The sequence below is a fragment of the Somniosus microcephalus genome, chromosome 22 (assembly GCF_052327205.1).
Source record: "Somniosus microcephalus isolate GS21.2 chromosome 22, FLI_Smic_1.0, whole genome shotgun sequence".
NCBI lineage: Eukaryota > Metazoa > Chordata > Chondrichthyes > Squaliformes > Somniosidae > Somniosus > Somniosus microcephalus.
In genome coordinates, this window is record NC_141008.1 from 26,435,663 (window position 1) to 26,457,644 (window position 21,982).

The 21,982-nt window shown below is 42.5% G+C and overlaps 1 protein-coding gene across 1 annotated transcript in view; it reads right to left on the reverse strand.

The window, feature by feature from the left end:
* tmem132e (transmembrane protein 132E) overlaps positions 1-21,197 on the reverse strand; it is a 1,606,823-nt gene extending 1,585,626 nt beyond the window's left edge. The window contains exon 1 of the mRNA XM_085964335.1: positions 19,467-21,197. Coding sequence (XP_085820461.1) covers positions 19,467-19,575 — 109 coding nt within the window. The 5' untranslated portion in view covers positions 19,576-21,197. The remainder of the gene's footprint in view (positions 1-19,466) is intronic.
* Positions 21,198-21,982: the final 785 nt, after the last annotated feature.

Sequence of the window (21,982 nt, forward strand, 5' to 3'; positions counted from 1 at the left end):
AGGTATTCCTTACAGATGCCTGCGGGCCAATGATAATTCAATATGCAAATGTTACACTAGTCAAGCTGTTTCAGTACAGCTACAACACTGGCATCTATCCGACAATGTGGAAAACTGCCCAGGTATGTCCTGTCCACAAACACCAGGACAAATCCAATCCAGCCAATTACCACCCCATCAGTCTACTCTCAATCATCAGCAAAGTGATGGAAGGTGTCATCGACAGTGCTATCAAGTGGCATTTACTCACCAATAGCCTGCGCACTGATGCCCAGTTTGGGTTCCACCAAGACCACTCAGCTCCCGACTTCATTACAGCCTTGATCAAAACATGGACAAAAGAGCTGAATTCCAGGGGTGATTCGAAAGTGACCGCCCTCGAGATCAAGGCAACATTTGACAGAGTGTGGCATCAAGGAGCCCTAGTAAAATTTAAGTCAATGGGAATCCGGGGGAAATCTCTCCACTGGCTGGAGTCATACCTAGCACAAAGGAAGATGGTTGTGGTGGTTGAAGGTCAATCATCACAGACCCAGGACATCGCTGCACGAGTTCCTCAGGGCAGTGTCCTAGGCCCAACCATCTTCAGCTGCATCATCAATGACCTTCCCACCAACATAAGGTCAGAAATGGGGATGTTCACTGATGACTGCAGTGTTCAGTGCCAATCACAACTCCTCAGATAATGACCACCTTAAACATTCACTCCCTCCACCACCAGCGTACCGTGGCTGCAGTGTGCACCATCTACAAGGTGCACTGCAACAACTCGCCAAGGCTTCTGCGGCAGCACCTCCCAAGCCCGCAACCTCTTCCACCTAGAAGGACAAGGGTAGCAGGCACATGGGAACACCACCACCTCCAAGTTCCCCTCCAAGTCACACACCATCCTGACTTAGAAGTATATCGCCGATCCTTCATCGTCGCTGGGTCAAAATCCTGAAACTCACTACCTAACAGCACTGTGGGAGTACCTTCACCACACGGGCTGCAGCAGTTTAAGGCAGCGACTCACCACCACCTTCTCAAGGGGAATTAGGGATGGGCAATAAATGCTGGCCTTGCCAGTGATGCCCACATCCCATAAAAAAAAATTAAAATTCCCTTTGTGCCCAAAAATCTCTTGAATATACCTTATCAACTGAGCATCCACAACCCTCGAGTAGAAAATTCCAAAGATTCACAATCCTTTGAGTGTAGAAATTTCTCCTCACTTCTGTCCGAAATGGCCGACCTTTTCCTGAGACGATGACCCCTGGTTCTAGACTCTCCAGTCAGGGGAAACAGCCTCTCAGGATCTACCCGGTCAAGCCCTCTAAGAATTTTATATGTTTCAATGAGATCACTTCTCATTCTTCTAAACTCTAGGGAATATAGGCCTAGTCTACTCAATCTCTCCTCGTAGAGCAATCCCCACATCCCAGGAATTAATCTAGTGAACCTTCATTGCACCCCCTCGGAGTCAAGTACAGGAAATTTTGGTTTATCCGGAGGTTAACTGTCCAGAATGCTCGAGCCACCGGCAAAAATCAGGAGCCGTTTAGTTAGGTTTCTTTTTTCGTTGCTTTTTTTCCACCAGTCAGGCTCTGCAAGGTCTCGCTGAAGCTGTTGCTAAGCTACAGAGACGCTTGCAAGGTACAGTCGACTGTTTAGAAGCTGTTGCTAAGCAACAGGGTTTGTTGCCAGATACGGAGCTCAAAATCTCCATATGTTTCAACATTAGCGCTGGTTTGTCCGGCAGTTTTGATGGGACGGCAACCGTTCGGTCCAGTCGGTGCCGGATAGCACAAAGTTTCCTGTATATCCTTCCTTACACAAGTAGACCAAAACTGTACACAGGTGTGGTCTCATCAATTCCCTATATAATTGTAGCAAGACTTCCTTACTCTTGTACTCCAACCCCCTTGCAATAAAGGCTAACATACCATTTGCATTTCTAATTGCATGCTGTACCTGCATGTTAAGTGATTTGTGCACAAGGTGCCCCAAATCCCTCTGAATACTGACATTTACCAGTCTGTCACCTTTTTAAAAATATTCTGCTTTTCCATTCTTCCTACCAAAGTGGATAATTTCACACTCGATCTGCCACATTCTTGCCCAATCACTTAACCAGTTAATATCCCTTTGCAGCCTCTTTGCACCCTCCATAGCTGGCTTTCCCAAAATTATTCTGCTTGAACATCTAAAATTAATTAGTTACTAGTAGATCACCCAATACATTGTTCAAAATGAGTCAGAGGATGTTTTGTTTTAGAACAGGAGTGTTATTTTAATGCATTATATAGGGACAATGATATTAGTGGATCTACCATTGTTATACCCATCGGAGGTCAGAGGAAACTATGTTGTAGGTAATGGGAAGTAATGTTTAGAAAAAAAAGACTTGCATTTATAGAGCGCTTTTCATGACATCAGGACATTCCAAAGCACTTTCAAATTAAGTACTTTTGAAGTGTGGTCACTGTTGTAATGCAGGAAAGTTGATTTTGTTTTCTGATGATTTGGGAAGTGGTGTGGGTTAATTTGATGGGAAAGTGAGGTGTATGGGAAGGAAAATAGAGGATTTGAGATAAGAGGGTAACTGAAGTAGAGCATTAAGTTGTAAAGAGGTAGGGAGAGGACATCAGCATTTGAAACGGTAGAGAGTATTGGGGAAAATTGAGTAATCAAGATGAGCAACTTGGGGTAATAAGAATTTATTCTGAGGAATAAGTAGTTATGGAAGAAATAGTTAGTATGTGGGTATGGATTAATGAGTGCTTAAAAGAAATAAATGGTGAGTATATTTGGATGGAAAATGGTTAAAGAGAGAGAGAGAGAGAGAGAGAGAGAGAGAGAGAGAGGGGGAGGGAGGGGGGGGAAGAGAGAGAGAGAGAGAGAGAGAGAGAGTGTCTAAGTGGAAGTAGGGAGCTATGAGTGTAGAGCACACAGGAACAAAGCAGTCGAAGGAAACGAGAGGAATGGAGAGAAAGCAGACAAACACTGGAATGGGATCACTGAAGCAGAGTAGAAACAAATAAGTAAAAAAAAGGGAGAAAGGGAAGCAAAAGACGACGAATGGGCAAGAACGAGTGCAGCGATAACAGGGCTGAAGCATACAGGGGAGCTGAAGGGAACAAGGTGTTAATTTGAATGTTTACCACTTCAGTTGTATCCTGCATTTTCATCAGAACACTATGCTAGTAGTGTTGGTGGTGCAGCTATTTCCTCTATGTTGACCTGTTATTTCTCTTTTTGGAGCTGTTGGATCTACTATATTTTGCCAGCATTGTTTGTTTTAATTTCAAACATGATCCCCAGCTTTTCTGATTTCCAACTCTCCTAATTTCTTACCTATTTCCTTAACCCTCCCACTGTCTTAGCTATTCATACATCCTTTGTTTCTTTATTTCTTTAAATAATTATTTCCATTACTTAACCAAGATGATGTTACACCATCCAATCAACTGAGATGATCTGTTACAGAATCTAATCATTCCACTGATACTTCCTCCATGATTATTTTCCCTTTCCCCCTTTTCTGATTTTTAGTATGCTTGTTCAGCTCTGAAGGGCATAAAGTCCAAAACATCAACTGTCAGTTCCCCCTACAGATGCTGATCAATCTGTGTTTCTAGCTTTTTCTATTGACGTTCTTGGAAGAGTGCAACAATATGGATGCTGAAGCAGACAGACAGTGGAAGCTGAAGAGCAAAGTAAGACCAGCAAGGAAGCAAAAAGTATCCTTCAGCCTCAAGAGAACAGGCTTCATTCGAATTAATAAAAATAACAAAATTTGGTGGGTAGGTAATTAACAAGCAAGGACTCAAAACTGCATTCCCCTAGATTAAATAAAAATGAGTCTTGAGTAGACGGAAAGGAATCTGCAGAGTTAAATGAATAAATAAAAAGTGTAACTGAGTGGGCCAATGGATTCACTGGAATGGATTAAATAATAAGTGTAGTTGAGCATACTGTGCTGGCAAGAATGTGAAGGAATAAGCCATATTCAGAAAAATACACCAGTCTAAGAAAGAATTCTAGCCTTATTAAAACATGACATACTAGGTCTGGAAATCTGGAAGCCTCAACAATCTAAAGCTGTAAACAGCATACAGGCTATTGAGATAAGTTGTTGACACTGAATCAATAGCCTTATTGAAACAGGAGGTTGGAGGCTCCTGAAGTCTGCAGCATTAGAAAAAAGAAAATGGTACACCCTGTTAAGGTGTCCTAAATTACACTTTGTAAAGGCACATAAGAAGAAGAAACAACATATGCCTTCGTAAAAATGACATCAAGTAAAAGAAACACCTGCCGTCAAATCATTTTAATGTTAAACTTAGAACACCTACGGATAGGAGACACAATTCTGTGTTGCAACCAGCTGAGGTGAATACGAATTGCATAGATCACCCTCGTTGAGGTGTTTTAATTTACACGTCGTAAAAAGACAAACAGAAGACCTTGGTAAAAATGACATCAAATAGATGCACCTGCTGGTTACACAATTTATGAAAAGCTTTGAACACCTGAGGTAGAGACATAATTCTTAATGGTACCAGCTGATCTGACTAAGAATTGTAGAAGTCAGCAGAAAAATGATGAGGTAATTAGCTTACATCAGCAGAAACCTTCAAAGGAAATACCACTGAGAAAAGATATAAATAAATATAGTTGAACTTTCAAATGGGATGATAGATTCGCTGTAAAGGGGCAAAGCGATTCTCGGCTTCAGAGGCAGGCTCTAAGTCTACACCTCTTTGTACCCCGGGTATCAAAGGTATTTGATTTTGGTGGATATTCTGAATAAGACTAAGAACTGTAAAACTGTAGAGAAGTTAAGATTTGAGAATAAGGATCTCTGATAATAGAATTGTAAGATGTGTGTTTTTGGAACTGTTAATGTTGCGATTGAAACACCTACTGTAATTACATGACGGCTCTTCAATAAATCTATATTTTTAGAATTGTTTCAATACTTCTGTATCAAACTTGCAAAACTCAATCTCTGTACACTCTGGTGAGGAGTTGCAGAATTCTGGGGGAGTTTTCCGGACCCTCATAATATCCAGAATGTTACAGTCTAGCTAAAAACTTATTAAAAGTGCTATCTGGAGGACAGTAACATCTTCAGGTTGTTCCTTTCCTTTAGGGAGAGATGGTCTGGACCTTTAGACCCAATTAAGCGTCTTTAGGATTCGGTTACCTCAAACTTTAGTTGAAAGTGAACGACTGAGGAATACGCCTGATCCGGGGTAGCCCTAAAGGGACTAGGACTAGTAATAATCCTCAGCAATACCCAGAAAATATGGTTTCATTTTAAAAAGTACCCTTTGGTGCCAATTTACACATACGCACAAAAATATGAGGGATGGGGAAGAAGGGTGAATTGCAGACAGCTGTGCATAGCACAAAATGGTGTTGCTGGCATGTGTGGGTGCAGAAATGTTTAAGTTTGTGCACGAGCAATTTTTGAAACAAAAATTCCTCCATTTGGCAGCTGCCCCATACGTAGAACATAAAACCCCAGTGGTTATGCATAAACAGAACTAAAATTGTGCATGCGGTGGAAAGGCCCAAATTTTCACATCAGAAAAACAAAAAACAAAAATGATCACAGATAGGCAACGCACAAAATAGGGAAAAAATTGTTGAGTCAGGTTGCCACGAATACAGCTGATGCAAATTATTTATTTTCCAATGGATGTCCCACAAATCATTTATTTTCAAACCAAAAGCAGTTAGAAAACGAGAACAAAAAAATATATATATTCCACATAGGGACTGATAAAATGTAATGCATTACTGGAAAGAACTGAATCCATTTATATATAAGCAGGCTACCAGCATTATGATAAAAGGTATTTATCCAGCTTAAAATGTTCTGTTCTATTTCTGTTGTACCTCATTAATAGGTGAAAAAACAAAATTAGATTACTAAATAACATTAAAAGTATGAAGAAAACCTTTAACTTTATCAGTAACTAACCAAGTTGGTGATGCAATTTCAAAAAGAGTTCTTCTTTTGTATGGTAGTAGCAAAGCAAATCAAATCAAATGTCAATATCGAAGTCAGATATCCAGGCCAAAGCTTCCCGTGCAACAGTATCTTGTAGGCTGACTGCGAATTTCCTCTGAGGGTAGAGCTCAATGATGTGCTCCAGGGTCTGATCAGGAGCTCCACAGTCTCATGATGGGGATACTTTAATCTTCCATCTATGGAGGAGGTGGCAGCATCTACCATGGCCGGTTGAGGCAGTTAATAGTTGTCCACTGTTTGCGAGGAAGGTTTGATCCTTCAGGTTGTACTGTGGGGTCCTCTATAAAAGAATCCATTTCGTATGCAGGTGCAGCAGGCGGTTAAGAAGGCAAATGGTATGTTGGCCTTCTTAGCGAGAGGGTTTGAGTACAGGAACAAGGATGTCTTGCTGCAGTTGTACAGGGCCTTGGCGAGACCACATCTGGAGTATTGTGTGCAGTTTTGGTCGCCTTATCTGAGGAAGGATGTTCTTGCCATGGAAGGAGTTCAGCGAAGATTCACCAGGCTGATACCTGGGATGGCAGGAATGACGTATGAGGAGAGATTGGGTTGATTGGGCTTGTGCTCACTGGAGTTTCGAAGAATGAGAGGTGATCTCATTGAAACTTATAAAATTCTGACAGGACTGGACAGACTAGATGCAGGAAGGATGTTCCCGATGGTCGGGGAGTCCAGAACCAGGGGACACAGTCTAAGGATAAAGGGTAGGCCATTTAGGACAGAAATGGGAGGAGTAATTTCTTCACCCAGAGAGTGGTGAACCTGTGGAACTTTCTACCACAGAAGGCGGTGGAGGCCAGTTCATTAAATATATTCAAGAAGGAGTTGGATATAAATCTTAAGGCTAAAGGGATCAAGGGGTATGGGGAGAAAGCAGGGACCGGGTACTGAATATGGATGATCAGCCATGATCGCATTGAATGGCCTACTCCTGCTCCTATCTTCTATGTTTCTATGTATGTCACAGTTCTTCCAAGCATTGCCATCGGCCATCAAGGCTGAGGGGAGATCGCAGACTAGCTTCGGCGATGGTCCAAAATGGCCTTCTAGATTTGAGACAGGTTGATGGTAGGTTGTTCAAGTCAGACTGGATCAGCATGTCTTTGCTGGTGTAGCAGTTGTATTCTCTGGAGACTGCATATTTGCAGCGTAGGTGTGGTGGTGCGATGTTTGCAAGCACCACACCAAAACGCTGAATAACATGAGCAGCCAAGGTGTTGGTGTCGATAAAAGCGTATCAGTGATAATTCTCATAGTAGAATTCAGCTGGACATCAACGGATTTGATATGCAGACTCAATAGTCATGCCAGAGAGCTGTACTCCGCTGTAAAGTACACCAGGGCGAATGCTGCCATACGGAGGGTTTGAGCGCCTGCTCCTCATGTTGATCCGGCGAGTTTCTGGATTAAGATGACTCTACTCTTCAGTTTCTTCAAGGTTCTGGAGATACTGTCTATACAACAGGGTGTGATTGAGCGTGACTCCTAAATAGGAGGGCTTTTTGGCATGGTTTACCTCTGCGCTGCAAACAGAGACTTTCAAAGCTTGGTTTGCTTAATGAGTGTTGAGGTGGAATGTCAAAGCGACGGTCTTCTGCGGGTTTGGCCGAAGTCGCTATCGGTGGAAGTAGGCCTCCATCCTCTGTAAATCACTGGTCAGGATCTCCTCAGTGATGGGCTGATTCATTATTGCATGGCCAAGGCAATGTCGTCAGAGTATATGAACTTGCGGTACTCTGTTTTGGGTAGGTCACTGGTGTAAGCGTTGAACAACACTGGTGCCAGAACAGAACCCGGTGGGAGTCCATTGTTCAATATCCTATCTCTGCTCTTCTGGGTGCCAGTGTACACACGGAAGCGTTGGTTAATAAGCATGGAGGAGTAGAGAAGATGGATCGTTGTTCTGCAGGGTAAAATGGAGAGCTTGACAAGCAATCCATACTGTGTCATACACCGCTGACAGGTCCACAAATGCTGTGGCAGTCTTGAGCTGGCACTGGAAGCCTGCTTCGATGTGCGTTGTTAAAGCTACCACTTGGTCGCAGCAGTTACAGCCGCTCCGGAAGCCCACTTGCTCCTTAGGGATGATTGGCTCGACAATGGGGACTAGTCTGTGGAGCAGTAGCCTCTCCAGCACTTTATAACAAGAGCAAAGTAAGGAGATCAGGCGGTAGCTGGAGGCTTCACATGCACTTCCCCTGCTCCAGGAGAGCAATTATTTTAGTCTTGCTCCAAATAGATGGAATTTTACCGGTTGCCAGTACCTCGGAGAAGGTGGTGGTCAACCATCTCTTTGCTTTGGGTCCCAGTGCTTTTAAGAATTCTGGATTAACACCATCTGGACCAGCAGGTTTTGCAGATTTGGTTGTCGATAGGGCCACATTTAGTTCATCCAAAGGTGAATGGGTCAGATATAGTTGACGATCTTGGCACCATCAAGTTCGTCAGAAGCTGCTGCTACACCGGACGTCAAAATTCTTTGTCCACTAGAGCCTTTGATATTTGTATCAAGTGGGATGCAATGGCGTCCACTCTGATGATCGTCCTGTGTTTATAGGTGGTTTGCGCTGCCAAGTTGATGGAGCAGGGTCCATGCTTTCCTGCTGGAGTGAGCGAAGTTAGTCTGCCCCACAAGGCTCCTCCACCTTTCACATCTGGCCGAGTACAAGGACTCCAGCATTGCGGTGGCTAGATTCTTTTTCAGCAAATACTCCTGGTAGAGATCCTCGCTTTCTTCTGTCCAACAAAGAATATGTGTCTTTCTAAACCCTCGAGGTATACTGCATTTTACAGCAGCTTTAATAATTCCTATAAATCTGTTGAAGGCATTGGTGGTTGGCAGAATCCACCTGATGTTGGTGTCAACTGACATTTGGAAGGTTTCCCAGTCTGCTTTTTTGAAGTTCCATTGTGGTTCCAGTGTTGATGTAATGACAGGAATTTCGATGCCAACATTGATGATTGAGGGCCTGTGTTGACTGTTGGGGAAGTAGTCAAGAACAGTTCTGAAGGCAATGATTGTTTCCTCTCAAGACAGTAAAGGAAACCCACAAGTCTGGGTTATATTCTCTCTGCCACCTTAACAAATTAAACATACCTCGATCTTTGGCATCAAAAGGAGGAATTTATTCTCTAGTGAAGCCCACTGTACAATTGCTTCTCCATTAAAGGCGACATCTGTATAGCCCCACATTGTGTGGGTGCTATCAAAGTCTCCGAGATGGATGGATGTTGACTAGGAGGGAGTGTTGGATCAGGCCACTGTACGAGTGGTGGTTTGTAGACATTGGAGACCGTTAGCTCTCCTACAAGTATTGCTGTAGTGAAAACTCCGGCAATACTGGTATGCTGGAGTTCGGTGCAGCCTTCAGTGCCTTGTTTGATATAACACGCCAGGCCATACTTGGGATGGCTATTGCAAGCGATTATGTCAAAACCTGTGATACGTCCTTATGTCAAACTGTTGGATGTGTTCCTTAAAAAAATCAGGGCTTCAACACTGTTTCTTGAGTAACCTTTCAAGATATTCACATAGCATTGCAGTGGTAGGGATTGGCAGCATAGTGTGGGGAATGGTCCATTGGCCCGACGTCATGGTGGGGAGTGGGGGGGGGGGTGCTGGGCAAGGGGGGAAAGTCCTGTGGATTGGAAGAACTTGAGGGTGAATGCAAGGTTTTCTGACTGGTGGATTCCAAGGCCTGGAATTTCCTCTTTGGGGCAGAGTTTCAGAAGGGCGGTACTGCTGCTCATCCTTCCATGTCGCCGTAGTCCCGATCGATTTTCCTGGGTTGTGAACCATTAGATATGCTGTCAAGAGGATGCCAGCCAGGAAACTCCATCAGTGCTTCAGCAGGGACAATATCTTGCAGTAATAGCAACTTGTATTTATATAGTGCCTTTAACATAGTAAAACGTCCCAAGACACTTCATAGGAGAGTTATGAAACAAAATGTGACACCAAGCCACATAAGTAGATAGTAGAACAGCACCTCATCTTTCGATTGGGCACTTCACAGCCCTCTGGACTCAACATTGAGTTCAACAATTTCAGATCAGAACCCCGGCCCCTACTATCTATCTATATTTTTTATCGACACTTTGTTTGGCCTTCTGTTCTTCTCTCCCACATGGCAGCTGTCTTTCATTCTGCCAGCGCAAGTCACACTTCGTCTAGAGCCATCCTTTGTTTCTTAACCTGTCCCATTACCATCCCCCTTTGCCTTGAATATCTCTTAATGTCTCTCATTGTCCCTTAATCTCTCCTGCTTTCTATCCTATCACAGGCCTTCCCTTTTGTTCTTTCATCCCCTCTCCCATTTCCCAGCTCCTGCACTTGCTTAAAATCGGTTCTATTTCCTGCTTTTTCCAGTTCTGATGAAAGGTCATCAACCAGAAACGTTAACTCTGTTTCTCTCTTCACAGATGCTGCCTGACCTGCTGAGTGTCTCCAGCATTTTCTGTTTTTATTTCAGATTTCCAGCATCTGCAGTATTTTCTTTTTGTAAGGAGATAGTAGGACAGATGATCAAATAGGTAGGTTTTAAGGAGCGTCTTAAAAGTAGGAAAGAGAGGTAGAGAGGCCGAGAGGTTTAGGGAGGGAATTCCAGAGTTCAGGGCCTTGGTAGCTAAAGGCATGACCACCAATGGTGGAGCAATTGAAACCAGGAATGCTCAAGAGGCCAGAATTAGAGGAGCTCAGATATCTTGAAGGGTTGTGGGGCTGCAGATTACAGAATAAGGAGGTCGAGGCCATGGTGGGATTTGAAAACAAGGATGAGAATTTTTTTTAAATAGAGATGTTGCTTAACCAGGAGCCAATGTAGGTCACAGGTGTGATGAGTGAACGGGACTTGTTGCGAGCTAGGACACAGGCAGAGTTTTGGATGACCTCAAGTTTACGGAGGGTAGATGATGGGAATCCGGTCAGGAGCGCGTTGGAACAGTCAAGTCTAGAGGTAAAAAAGGCAAGGATGAGGGTTTCAGCAGCAGATGAGCTGAGGCAGGGACTGAATCAAGCGATGTTCCAGAGGTGGGAATAGGCGGTCTTAGTGATGGCATGGATGTGCGGTCAGAAGATCATCTCGGGGTCAAATATGACACCAAGGTTGCGAACAGTCTGGTTCAGCCTCAGACAGTTGCCAGGGTGAAGGATGGAGTCGGTGGCTAGGGAAGAGAGATTGTGGTGGGGACCGAAGACAATCGCTTCAGTCTTTCCAATATTTAGTTGGAGGAAATTTCTACTCATCCAGTACTGGATGTCAGACAAGCAAGTCTTACAATTTAGATACAGTGGAGGGGTTGACAGTGGTGGTGATCAGGTAGAGCTGGGTATCATCAGCATACATGTGGAAACTGATGCTGTGTTTTAGGATGACGTTGCCAAAAGGCAGCATGTAGATGAGAAATATTGGGGGCCAAGGATCGATTGTTGGGGATCTATAACATTTTTGTTTATCCTGCTGCTTCACAGACCAAACTATTCAGCGTCCACATAAACTGATGCTGCTATTACCAAAAAAAGCACATCATGAAATTGTATTTAATACAAAAAGGCCCCTAGGAATAATTCCAAGGCAATAACTTAAGTTTGGAGTTTAGGTAATAATTATAAAGCCGGTTATGACTTACAGCATTGCTTGAACCCTCCGATTAGATTTAATTTCAACTGTTATTCTACAAATAACTACTGAGATAATATCATTCTATATAGGTCCATTGAGCTACTAGGAATCTCTCACTGAAATATTCTAGCATCTAACCTTGTTTTCCCTTGCATATGAAATACTTAACTGTGACAAACCTCTTGTAATGAAGTTTATCAACTCTGAAAATGTACAACAGTGGGTTTTAGGATGCACCCACTTTGGTATTTTGTCAATCTGGATGTCCAATGCACAGCATCTACAATGAAAAAAGTTTCAAAGAATCTTAAACTTGCTTCAGAAACCTCTGCTGTACCGACCTTTCTTTAATATAATCTACCTTTGGGAAATATTCCCGAGGACAATTCAGTGCCCCTTAGAGCTTATATATTTCAAATCATTGAGGTATTATACATGTCAGTTACACCAATAATCTCTTCATATTATCATCTAACAGGTGCAAATGTGTTCCACAGCTTCCTTACAAAGTGTTGTTTTTTCTGGATCAAATCAGTTATTCTAGCACTACATTTTATCCAATAAACATGTGGCCACATTATTTTTCTAAGGGGTATAATTTACTATTTCTAAGAAGTTATTCTACAACCCTTGAAACATCCGCAGCACCAATCCAGAAGAGCCCATTCTACCGTTATAAATCTAAACTCAAAGTCTATGGAGTACAAATCAAATATACTAGATATCTCAGTTCATAGGACCATTTGTGGAGGCGTTTATCCTAATCTAACAAATTCAGAGCTGAACCTAACTCTTGCAATTATTATTGAAGCCAATAGTACTGGTGCAAAAATCAGGCAAGTTCCAAGCTTTGTCAACTTCAAAATCAACTTTCAAAGAAGAACTTTGTGCCCAAGTTAATGGAAACAACCAAATCCAGTCATGTTCCAAGTTGTGTCTCTGATTTGCTCCTCATATCCAATTGAAATGTTTACATTATGTATACCGATACTAAAGAAGCCTTCAAAAATGTAATTCTACTTACCTTTTTTGGGGGATTGGCACAATCCCTCAAAATGATGAAAATAATGGAGCAATAACGGATTAATATAGGGGCCAAAAGCACAGTATGTTGGTATGCTAATGCCGAGTAACAGAATGTGATACTTTCCCACACAAGCCTTTAAATTGCTGAACCTGGGGGGGGTGGGGTTGAAGACAACAGAATGCAGGTTCCACAGAGAATGAGCATTATCAAGGGCAATGCTTCCACATCTTGACTATCAAAAATGGACACCATCATCATATAGTTCATAGAATCATACAGCACAGAAGGCCATTCATCCCATCGTATCTGTGCCAACTTTTAAACAGTTATTTAAAGGACTAGTTGCAATAGTCAGAGAGCAGATCACCTTCCCTGCTTCTCAGCCAGGCAGCATACATAACATGAAGAATGTTTGTAAAACTGCATCCGATCGAAACATTTGCAAACTTTATGGAGGGTGAGAAATTGCCATTTCTGAGTATGGTCAAATTCCTATTAAAAATGTTACTTAGAAGTTCCAGTCCATGTCTTGTTTTTGATTACTTCATCAGATAGTCTTTGTATCTGTAAATTAAAGTTCTTATAACTGCAAGAAAGAGAAAATGAACTGAGATACAAGCCCTTATTTCATGATAATTATGTAATATTGCAAATGATAGAGCCAATGGCTGTGACCAGTTGTCTAAATTAAACTGTCCCCAACCTAGCTTTAAGATTATATTTTCCAATATCTAATGTTTCTATCAGTCATTTTATACAGCAATCTGTAAATAACTTTAAGCTATCCATATGAAGATTGAGCATAATGTAAGCTATATTTCATAATTTCAAAATTCAATGTAAATATAGTTGGTTAGAGCAATAAATTAGGAATGTACAACTTGCAATGATTCAAAGCACTAAAGCAGAAATTTCAGCTCGAGATTTATATCTGTGGACTGATTTTGCACATCTAAATTGTTTTTCTCCTTTACCATCGAGCTCTGCTTTTCATTCAGTCAGTAATCAAAATAACAATCAAATCTCCATTGCCTCAAGGATAAAACTTCAAAGCTAAAAAAAACTAGCTTTATTTCTCCTGTAAATAATTTCCCACACTCGCCCATCAATATAAATGAGATCCATCAATATAAATGAGATCCAGAAGCAAAGAACATATTTCAACACACTATGCCAAATAATTCTAAAAGATAGGTATACAATGATCCTCATCTACTTTTCAGCTCCCAATCACTGCCAGGTCCAGTACAAGAACACCATTGGTAGATACCACAGATCAGATCACCAGCCTGTCTAGTTGGTCAGGAAATAGTACAGCGAGTAAAATTCCACAGAATTGTGTGTGAAAAAGTCATTACAGTAGTTTTTATTTTAAATTCATCAACATGTTATTCAGACAAACAGCAATTTAAAAGATTGTATCATATGACTGATTATAGATTTACATTTAAACATTTTGTCCACATGGCTAGTTATCGCTGTGCAGCTGCCTGTAACTGAGAAACAAGATGACCCATGGAATCAAGAGTGACTGAAGGAATTCCAGCTGTTGTGACAAGAGTGGAAATGTCACTTTCACTCTCTGAAGTGCAATACTTCACAAACTCATTATAGAAAGTGAAAGATTTGAGTTGCATGCAGTCCTGGAAAAATCTCTTATGGCTTGCAGACTGAAGTACAGTACTATTACTGAGTGTGCTCCACAGGGGCTTTGAGGATGACTGGCAGCAAAGAATTATTTCTACTACAGCGGTTTTCCCTTAATTCTGAAAAAGTGCATATTTGGAATGAGATTAAATTTACAATGTGCTCCTAAAAAATGAAAAAAGGTTCTATGTTAGCCTTGTGACTACACTATACAAATACATGCACAGAAAGCACTAATAATGATAGTTCACTTGCACATCCAGAATAGCAGTTGATTACAAGTTGTGGTTCCAGTTGGACAGTATTTGAATTAAGAAAGCTCACTAGTTCACAAATCAAGGACAATGAGAACATTCTCTCAAAGCATGATCATTTGAGATGAAAATGTTTTGGTCATCTAACACTGTTCCTTTTAATTCTGGGGTTTTACAACTTAATTGATGACAATTGTTTAATAAAGAACACTGTAGCACCTGATCAATGATCCAAAAATTAAGTTAAAATAAACCAACTTGGTTTCAAACTAAAAAAATAATTGTAAAAGTTATGCAAGATTGAATATTAGAAGCTTATTGCTTTGCTGCTCCAATATGTTGCATCACAGAATGATAACATGTAGCATCATGCAATTTTGCTATTCCATAATAGACAGCACACAGCATTGGCAACGCACTTCTTCACAATGGGTAATGGGGAGGGGAAAAGTGAGAAAGGAAAATATCAGGCGTGTGCAAATTTCCTATGGATAGCTCGAGCATTAATATATTGGAACAAGTTGCCAATACCCTTTTGGTTTAGGGAATAACATGGAACAAGGAGAACTAAATAAAAATGTCTTTCTTATTTTAAAAGGGAAGCAACATTAAAAATGTGCCTACAGGTAATTTAGTCTCAAATGTTTATTGCAAATCCTAAACAAAGATATCAGTTTTATTCACATTAGACACTGATGATCAATTTGGAACTCTGGCAACCAGAATAGCTTGTTGATGACAACGGTTTCATCATAGATCACTGGGCTCTCAGATAAAATGGAATATCTACTTCAGAAGTACCCAAGAGTAAGGATTCTGGTGCAATTGTTGCATTGTGTCAACTATTTGGCTAATGAATTTACAGAGAAAAGCATACACACAACTATAAAATGCACATAATTAATAGTCTTTCCTATCCAATTTAAGCCCTGGATGCCAAAGGCTTTCACTTAATTAGGGCACTGGAAAGGCACTACTACCCTCAATACATTAAAGACCCACCAATCAGATCTTGAGAGATTGCATCAGTGATAAAGTGAGAAACTTATTTCCTTTAAATGTGTTCCATTTTTTGAAAAGTAATGGGTATGAGAAACAATTTAGGATTAAAACAGAAATATTAAAAATCCTCAAAAATGTAAGCAATCCAGCCATCATAGGCACTATTCTCACTAACGATAGTGTGCAGCATTGGGCCCCTGATACTGTACTTGGTATACCTTGGGTTGGACTACACAAAAATTATGGCCCAGATTTTGCTGTAGCAGGACATCTAACAGCATTAGTTAGACTTGCCATGCACATTTTAATTTTTTACATGGCAAGTTGCTGAAAGTGTCAGCTGATAACTGCACTCCGAGGGAAACGGCATCTGGAACCTGCGTGAACAGGACAAGCAACTATATATCTCCTTAACCAATCAGAGTGAAGGATTGATAAAACAGCCCAAAACTGAGAAGAGTAATTAGAGTGGGTGAATTCAATATCAAATCAGGTACAGGAAGAGAAATAAAGACAGGGAAAGAGAAATTGAATTAGGAGAGAGAGAAAATACAGACAAAACTAAAAAGGTGAAATATTTTTTAAATCTCCAACAATAGATGTGTGAAGGAATGGAACGCCACTCTTATTCGTTAAGTTTCAGTGCCAGAGGGGTTGATTGGCAGTAATTAACATTTATCGTGTGGTTAAAAGGGTACTTAGACTGAAATGGACAAGACTTAACTTTGTGACGAGTTTAGTTTGTATCTACCGCGTAAATACACTGGCCTGGAATTTGCAGTCAGCGGCGAAGCGAAGGCGTTCGCCGCTGGGCCAAAGTACTCTTCACACAAGGATCTCACAATCTTTGTGTTGAGAACTTTGAGTTTTCCAATATTCAATTCAAGTCAATGGAGGTTAGTGGGCTTCCCCTTGTGCGAGCTGCTGTGACGTCAACAAGCTGTCTAAGCAGCGAATCAAATTGCAAAATTCTCAGACAGTGAACAAGAAAGTGAGTAAGCTCTTAAAATTCTAACTTTTTAAAAATGTTAGAGAAAGCAAAACAAAGATGGGGCATCACATGGGGAAACAACAAACCTGAAATAAAGATTGACAAACTTTTTTTTTTAAATTAGTTTTTCAGGCCCTTAACCTTTGTTTAGCCGTCAATACGCTATTATATTATATATCAATAATAATCAATCAAAACCCCAGTTACACCGAATCCCTTTGGGTTTAACTTTCAGTGGGGAATTTAACAGCATAATTACTGCAGAAGAGCCCAAGTTTTGTCAGTTTCCCTGATTTGGGTGATTACACAGATTGCCGGCTCTTTTGGGGGGGGGGGGGCACAGTCTGTGTTGGAGCGGTGAATGACAGACCGCAACTTCAGGTTTTCTGCATGCGCAAAATCCCAAAGTTGCGGTCACTTTCAAAGGTGGAATGACGGCGAACGCAGCCAGTTCGCCGTCACCCCGACCGGGCCACTAACTTCACGTCTTTCAATGCATTTCAGTGGCGAGGCAGACAGCGAGATACCGTTTTATCGAAGCTAACTGCGGAACGGCGCAACTACAACAGCAACTTTGGATATTCACGTTTAACCATACATCTGCCCCTCCCTGAAAAGTTGCCATACCATTTAGGCATAAATAACACAAGCACCATTAGCTTCTCCGTTATTTTAAACAGCAAATTCTGCCCCACAACAGATTTCTAGTAGAAGAATCATTACCAACGCAGCAAACGCCACCTGATAATTAAGGCTGCCTGAACTCCCTTCCGAATAGCGGAGATATTCATGTAACTGGATGGCGGTTGTAATAATAGTAATGAAGAACAAGAACAAGCAAACTAGAGTGTGCACACCAAAAGTTTCCAACAATATTGAAGCATTAACCTTCCGGATTTGTTTACCATTTAAAAAATGGCCAGGAACGTAAATGTCCCACAAGGTCTGCACAAATAATATTAGCCATGGACAGTGCTCAGAAGGTAGAGATTTATTTCATTGTAAATGGTTAACGCGCTTAAAAATAAACACGTCAGCACATTAGCAACACCCATTATCCGTCCACCATAGTAACAAATACACTGAAACCTACACAAAAGGTGATTTATTTACAGTATATATATGCCGATTCTTTAATATCCGTTGCGTTTACTTGTTACACAAAAATGTTTCCAATATGATTATTTAAGTGTAAAAAACTAAATACTATTTCCTTGGAATATCTGCCCTAAAAGAAAATATAGTACTTGGGAACACAATTGTGATCAAAACACAATTAGTGAATTACATCCGCGTATTCTTGGTGCAAGAGTAACATTTGCCAGTCTGCCCATGATGTACAAACACTCCCTTTTAATAGTTGTTCCCTGGTGCAGTTTATATCAGATTGCCTGCAACGCCCCGCCTGGGTACAGGAATGAACTGTCTTTTCCCTCGCAGTGTCATTTACATAATCCTTGTACATCGATCACCTCCAACACACTTCTACCACCAGCTGCCCGACAGCGAAACTCAACTTGTGTGGTATTTAGTCAATACTAAATGAGAGGATAATCCAAAACAAGGGATCACATTTTGGAGCGGCTGATTTCCTAATCTCCATAAGTACATATTTAACTTAGCCGCAGAAAAGGAAGAAACGCCAATATTCAATGTACTCAAGAGAATAGCAGTAATATGGAACCAGGTCGGATTTCTATTGGCACACAAATTTTGCGGGCATTTTGACATATGAACATACCTTCTTGATCAGAAATAATGCGAAACAAAAAAAAACTTTTAAACGCCGTTAAGAACCTCAATAAAATGAAGTCGTTTATATTTCAGTTTAATCAAAAAAGTCCATCCAAGTGAAATAGGACAGCAAACAGACAAAATTATAACGACTGACAACAAAGGCAGATGGAAAAAATGTAATTAACATGTACAAAAATAAAAGGAAATAGACGGCTCGAAAGGATGAGAAAGTAGGAAGAGACGGATCTAGGAGAGACACGAGACAGACACATTAGGGAAAATGAAAAATGTTGCTGTCAGTACAGCGAGGATGTGCCATCCATATGAATGCGAGTCCGGTCATGTCAGAGAGAGTTAAAGGAAAACAAATAAAATCTAATCATCCAAAAGACTAGGAATTTCCGTCATCCAACAGAAATATCGTGACCCATTAATCATCCTACAATCAGCAACAAAATCAGTGTATTATAAACAAAAGGATGGGTTATTCTGGACATTTCAAAGCAGTACCTCGGCTTTAAAAAGTGAAAATGATAAAGACGACAGAATAATCTAAGTGAAAACATTTTATTTTTTATGATTGAGACGATGGGAGACGAGGAAAGAATGGAGATCAGGAAAGAATATAAAAATGAAAAACTGACCGATGTAATGTCATTGCAAAACGGAAAACTACCCAGAACAAGGCAAATAAGGAGTCAACATGTATTATTTAATGAGCCTTTACAATAACAAACATCAACGAGTCTAAACAGCAATAAATCCTGCAGGATTCTGACAACTGGCCATGATGGAAAGACAGGCAACCCGTGCGCCGAGGCCCGGAGAGATCACTACAGAAACCGGCAAACACGCCGGAATCCACGTTCACCGGGAGCTGCACACAAAAAAATAATAAACTAAATAAACACTCTCCGAAAGCCGCGGGACTGTACATCCAACAAGCCAGGCTTTGAGAGAGGGACTGACTGCAAGCATAGCTCCGGCCGAGAGAAAGCGCGCAGCCACCTGCCGTCGCCTGCTGAAATGTTCACAAACGCGAAAAAAGAGGAGGGAGAAGGAAAAGCTTTTAGTTAAAAAAAATTCCAATCGTTTGCCCCATAAAATAAATGCATTAAACAAATAAATGCATTAAACATATATTTACACTCTCTTCACTCACCGTTTGCGAATGCGAAGAGGACGAACGCTACGGTCCCACAGTAGCTTGTGATGCACATGTTGACTTTTATTTTAAAACACCTCTCTTCTGGGTGATAACTGCCTACCATGGAGAACGGTTTACATTTTCCTTTCTTGTTTGGAAAGGCACACACGTGTGGGAAGTTTTATTTCATCGCTGTCGGGGAAAAAAAGTGTCGCCGGTGACCTATCCGCTCCTGGCGTGTTTTATTAATCCTGAGAGTTGAAGATTGAAATGAAACGGGAGAGCGGTTTGTTCCGGGCACGAGCCGCTTTCAAAAGGGCAGCGGGCAGGGCAGGGCTTTCCCTCCCGCCAACCCCGAACCACCACCCCCGGGGGCAGCGCGAGAGCCGGGCGGGCTGGCCGGCCGGCAGCAGCCACGCGGCGACCAACGGCTCCCGAGCAGCGCGAGAGCCTCCCGAGTTCCACAACAACGGCAGCGCGAGAGCCAGGCAGTCACTCACACACACACACACAGTGGCTGCTGCTCCGTGTTCCACAGCAGCAACGACAACTCCTCGGCGGGCGGTACAGCAACAGCGGCGCGTCACCCGAGTTCTACAACAACACAGCGGCCGCAGATCAGAGCAGCGCGAGCCCCAGCCCACCTCGGAGTTTTTCCAGCAGCCCGCGCGCGAGGGCAGTTCCACACGCGCGACTCCCTGACCCAATCCAGCGCCGGCCCAGAGACAGAGAGAACGAGACCTCGCCGGCTCCCCGCTACTCGAAGCTTCCCCGCAGTCCCGCCGGCTCCGCGGGGACGTGAGAGACTCCACACCGGCTCCACTACTACTGAGTTTCCTCCCCACCCCCCCAAAAAAAATATATAATTTCAGGCTGCGAGTTTCTTCTCGTCCTTAATCTGACAGACTCAAGGAGGAACTGCCCCCCCTCCACCCGCCCCGGACACTCAAACCCCGAGTTTCTGCAGCAACCTTCAATCTCCCCGTCGTTAGTTGCGAGAGAGACCGAACTGGGATTCAGCAGCGCCTGGTGTGGTGTTCTGTAAGTGTGTGTGTGGATAGAGTTCCATGTTATGACAGCGCCGCCGATTCATTTGAACTTGCCAGCTCTGACTCCCGGTGCATGTCCCTGACACACTGTCCCACTATCACACGCAGCCGGCTCGGCGGTGGCCGCCCGCAAAAAAAAACAAGTGAATGGAACGGCGTCACGTGGGCTGCCGCAGCTCACGGAAGCCGCCGCCGCTGCCACGTGGAATGAGTGAGCTCCAAATTGTCACACCATTATCAAATGTCTCCAGAAATCACTTCATTTCATTAAGATTATTGGGCAAGGATGCCGCAAATATTTTTTTTTAAATAATTTTGAACATTTTACAGTAAATCACATTTACAGAGCTCAAGTCTCAGCTCTTTGTACAAAGTCACAAGCCCTCATGCCTACAAGGCAGGGGTCCCCGTCTCTACAAGCTTCTTGGTCGTCTTCACTTGTTCATCCAGATAGCGGGTCTCCAGGAATTCACACAGATGAGGGTCGGCGCTCCCAGTGGAGGGTTTGTGCAGATCCGGCAGACTCTGGTTGACACTCTTCTCCATCTGCAAGGCTCTCTGCATCGCCGAGTGGAGTCTCCCGGTCGAACAGGTGATGCCTCAAATATTAGGTGTTGTTCAGCGTGGCTTATTGGATGAATTCTGGAGCGCAATTAAGAAAAACAATCCAATTTTGGCACTCCTTTCATCCTCAATAACGAAAAAAAGGGAGCTCAGATACCAAAATCCAAGGCTTAGCATCCCCAAATGCAAGTAGTGGTCCTCTTTTGGTTAGACCCAATTAACTGTAACTTAATAAAACTTTAAATAAAACTTAACAAAATTAAATTAAAATTTGGTTTGCCGGGGTGATGATGCACTCCAGTCCCCGCAGCGCCCACCGGTCTCGGAAGGCCTCAAGCATGCCGGCAGACACCACGTGCTCCATCGCCAGGGCCACCCGGGCGCGAACATAGCCACGGAAGAGAAGCAGGCAGTCGGGCCGGATGACCGCCCGCTGCCTGGACCTGTTAATGGCCACTTTGGCCAGGCCCAGGAGCAGTCCCACGAGGAGGTCCTCAGACCTGCCTGCTCCCCCCCAACCGAAATCAGGAGCGTGGGACTGAAGTGCAACCAAAAATTGAGGAACAGCCCCTTCAAATAATGGAACAGGGGCTGCAACCTCACACATTCTATATACACATGTAACACGGACTCTTCTAGGCCGCAAAAAAGGCAGGCGGCCTGGGAGTCCGTAAACCTACTTAACATTTTATTGCACAGGACTGCTCTAATGCAAGTAGTGGTGCTGCTAGAGTTTAAGATTGTGCGGCATAGAGTACTGATAAGTTTACTCCTGATTGTTCAGCTGGTACCACCATACCCAATCATAGACTCTTATAGCACAGAAGGAAGTCATTCGGTCTGTCGTGCCTGTGCAGTCTCTTTGAAAGAGCTGTACAATTCAGTCCCACGCCCCAGCTTTTTCCCCATAACGCTGCA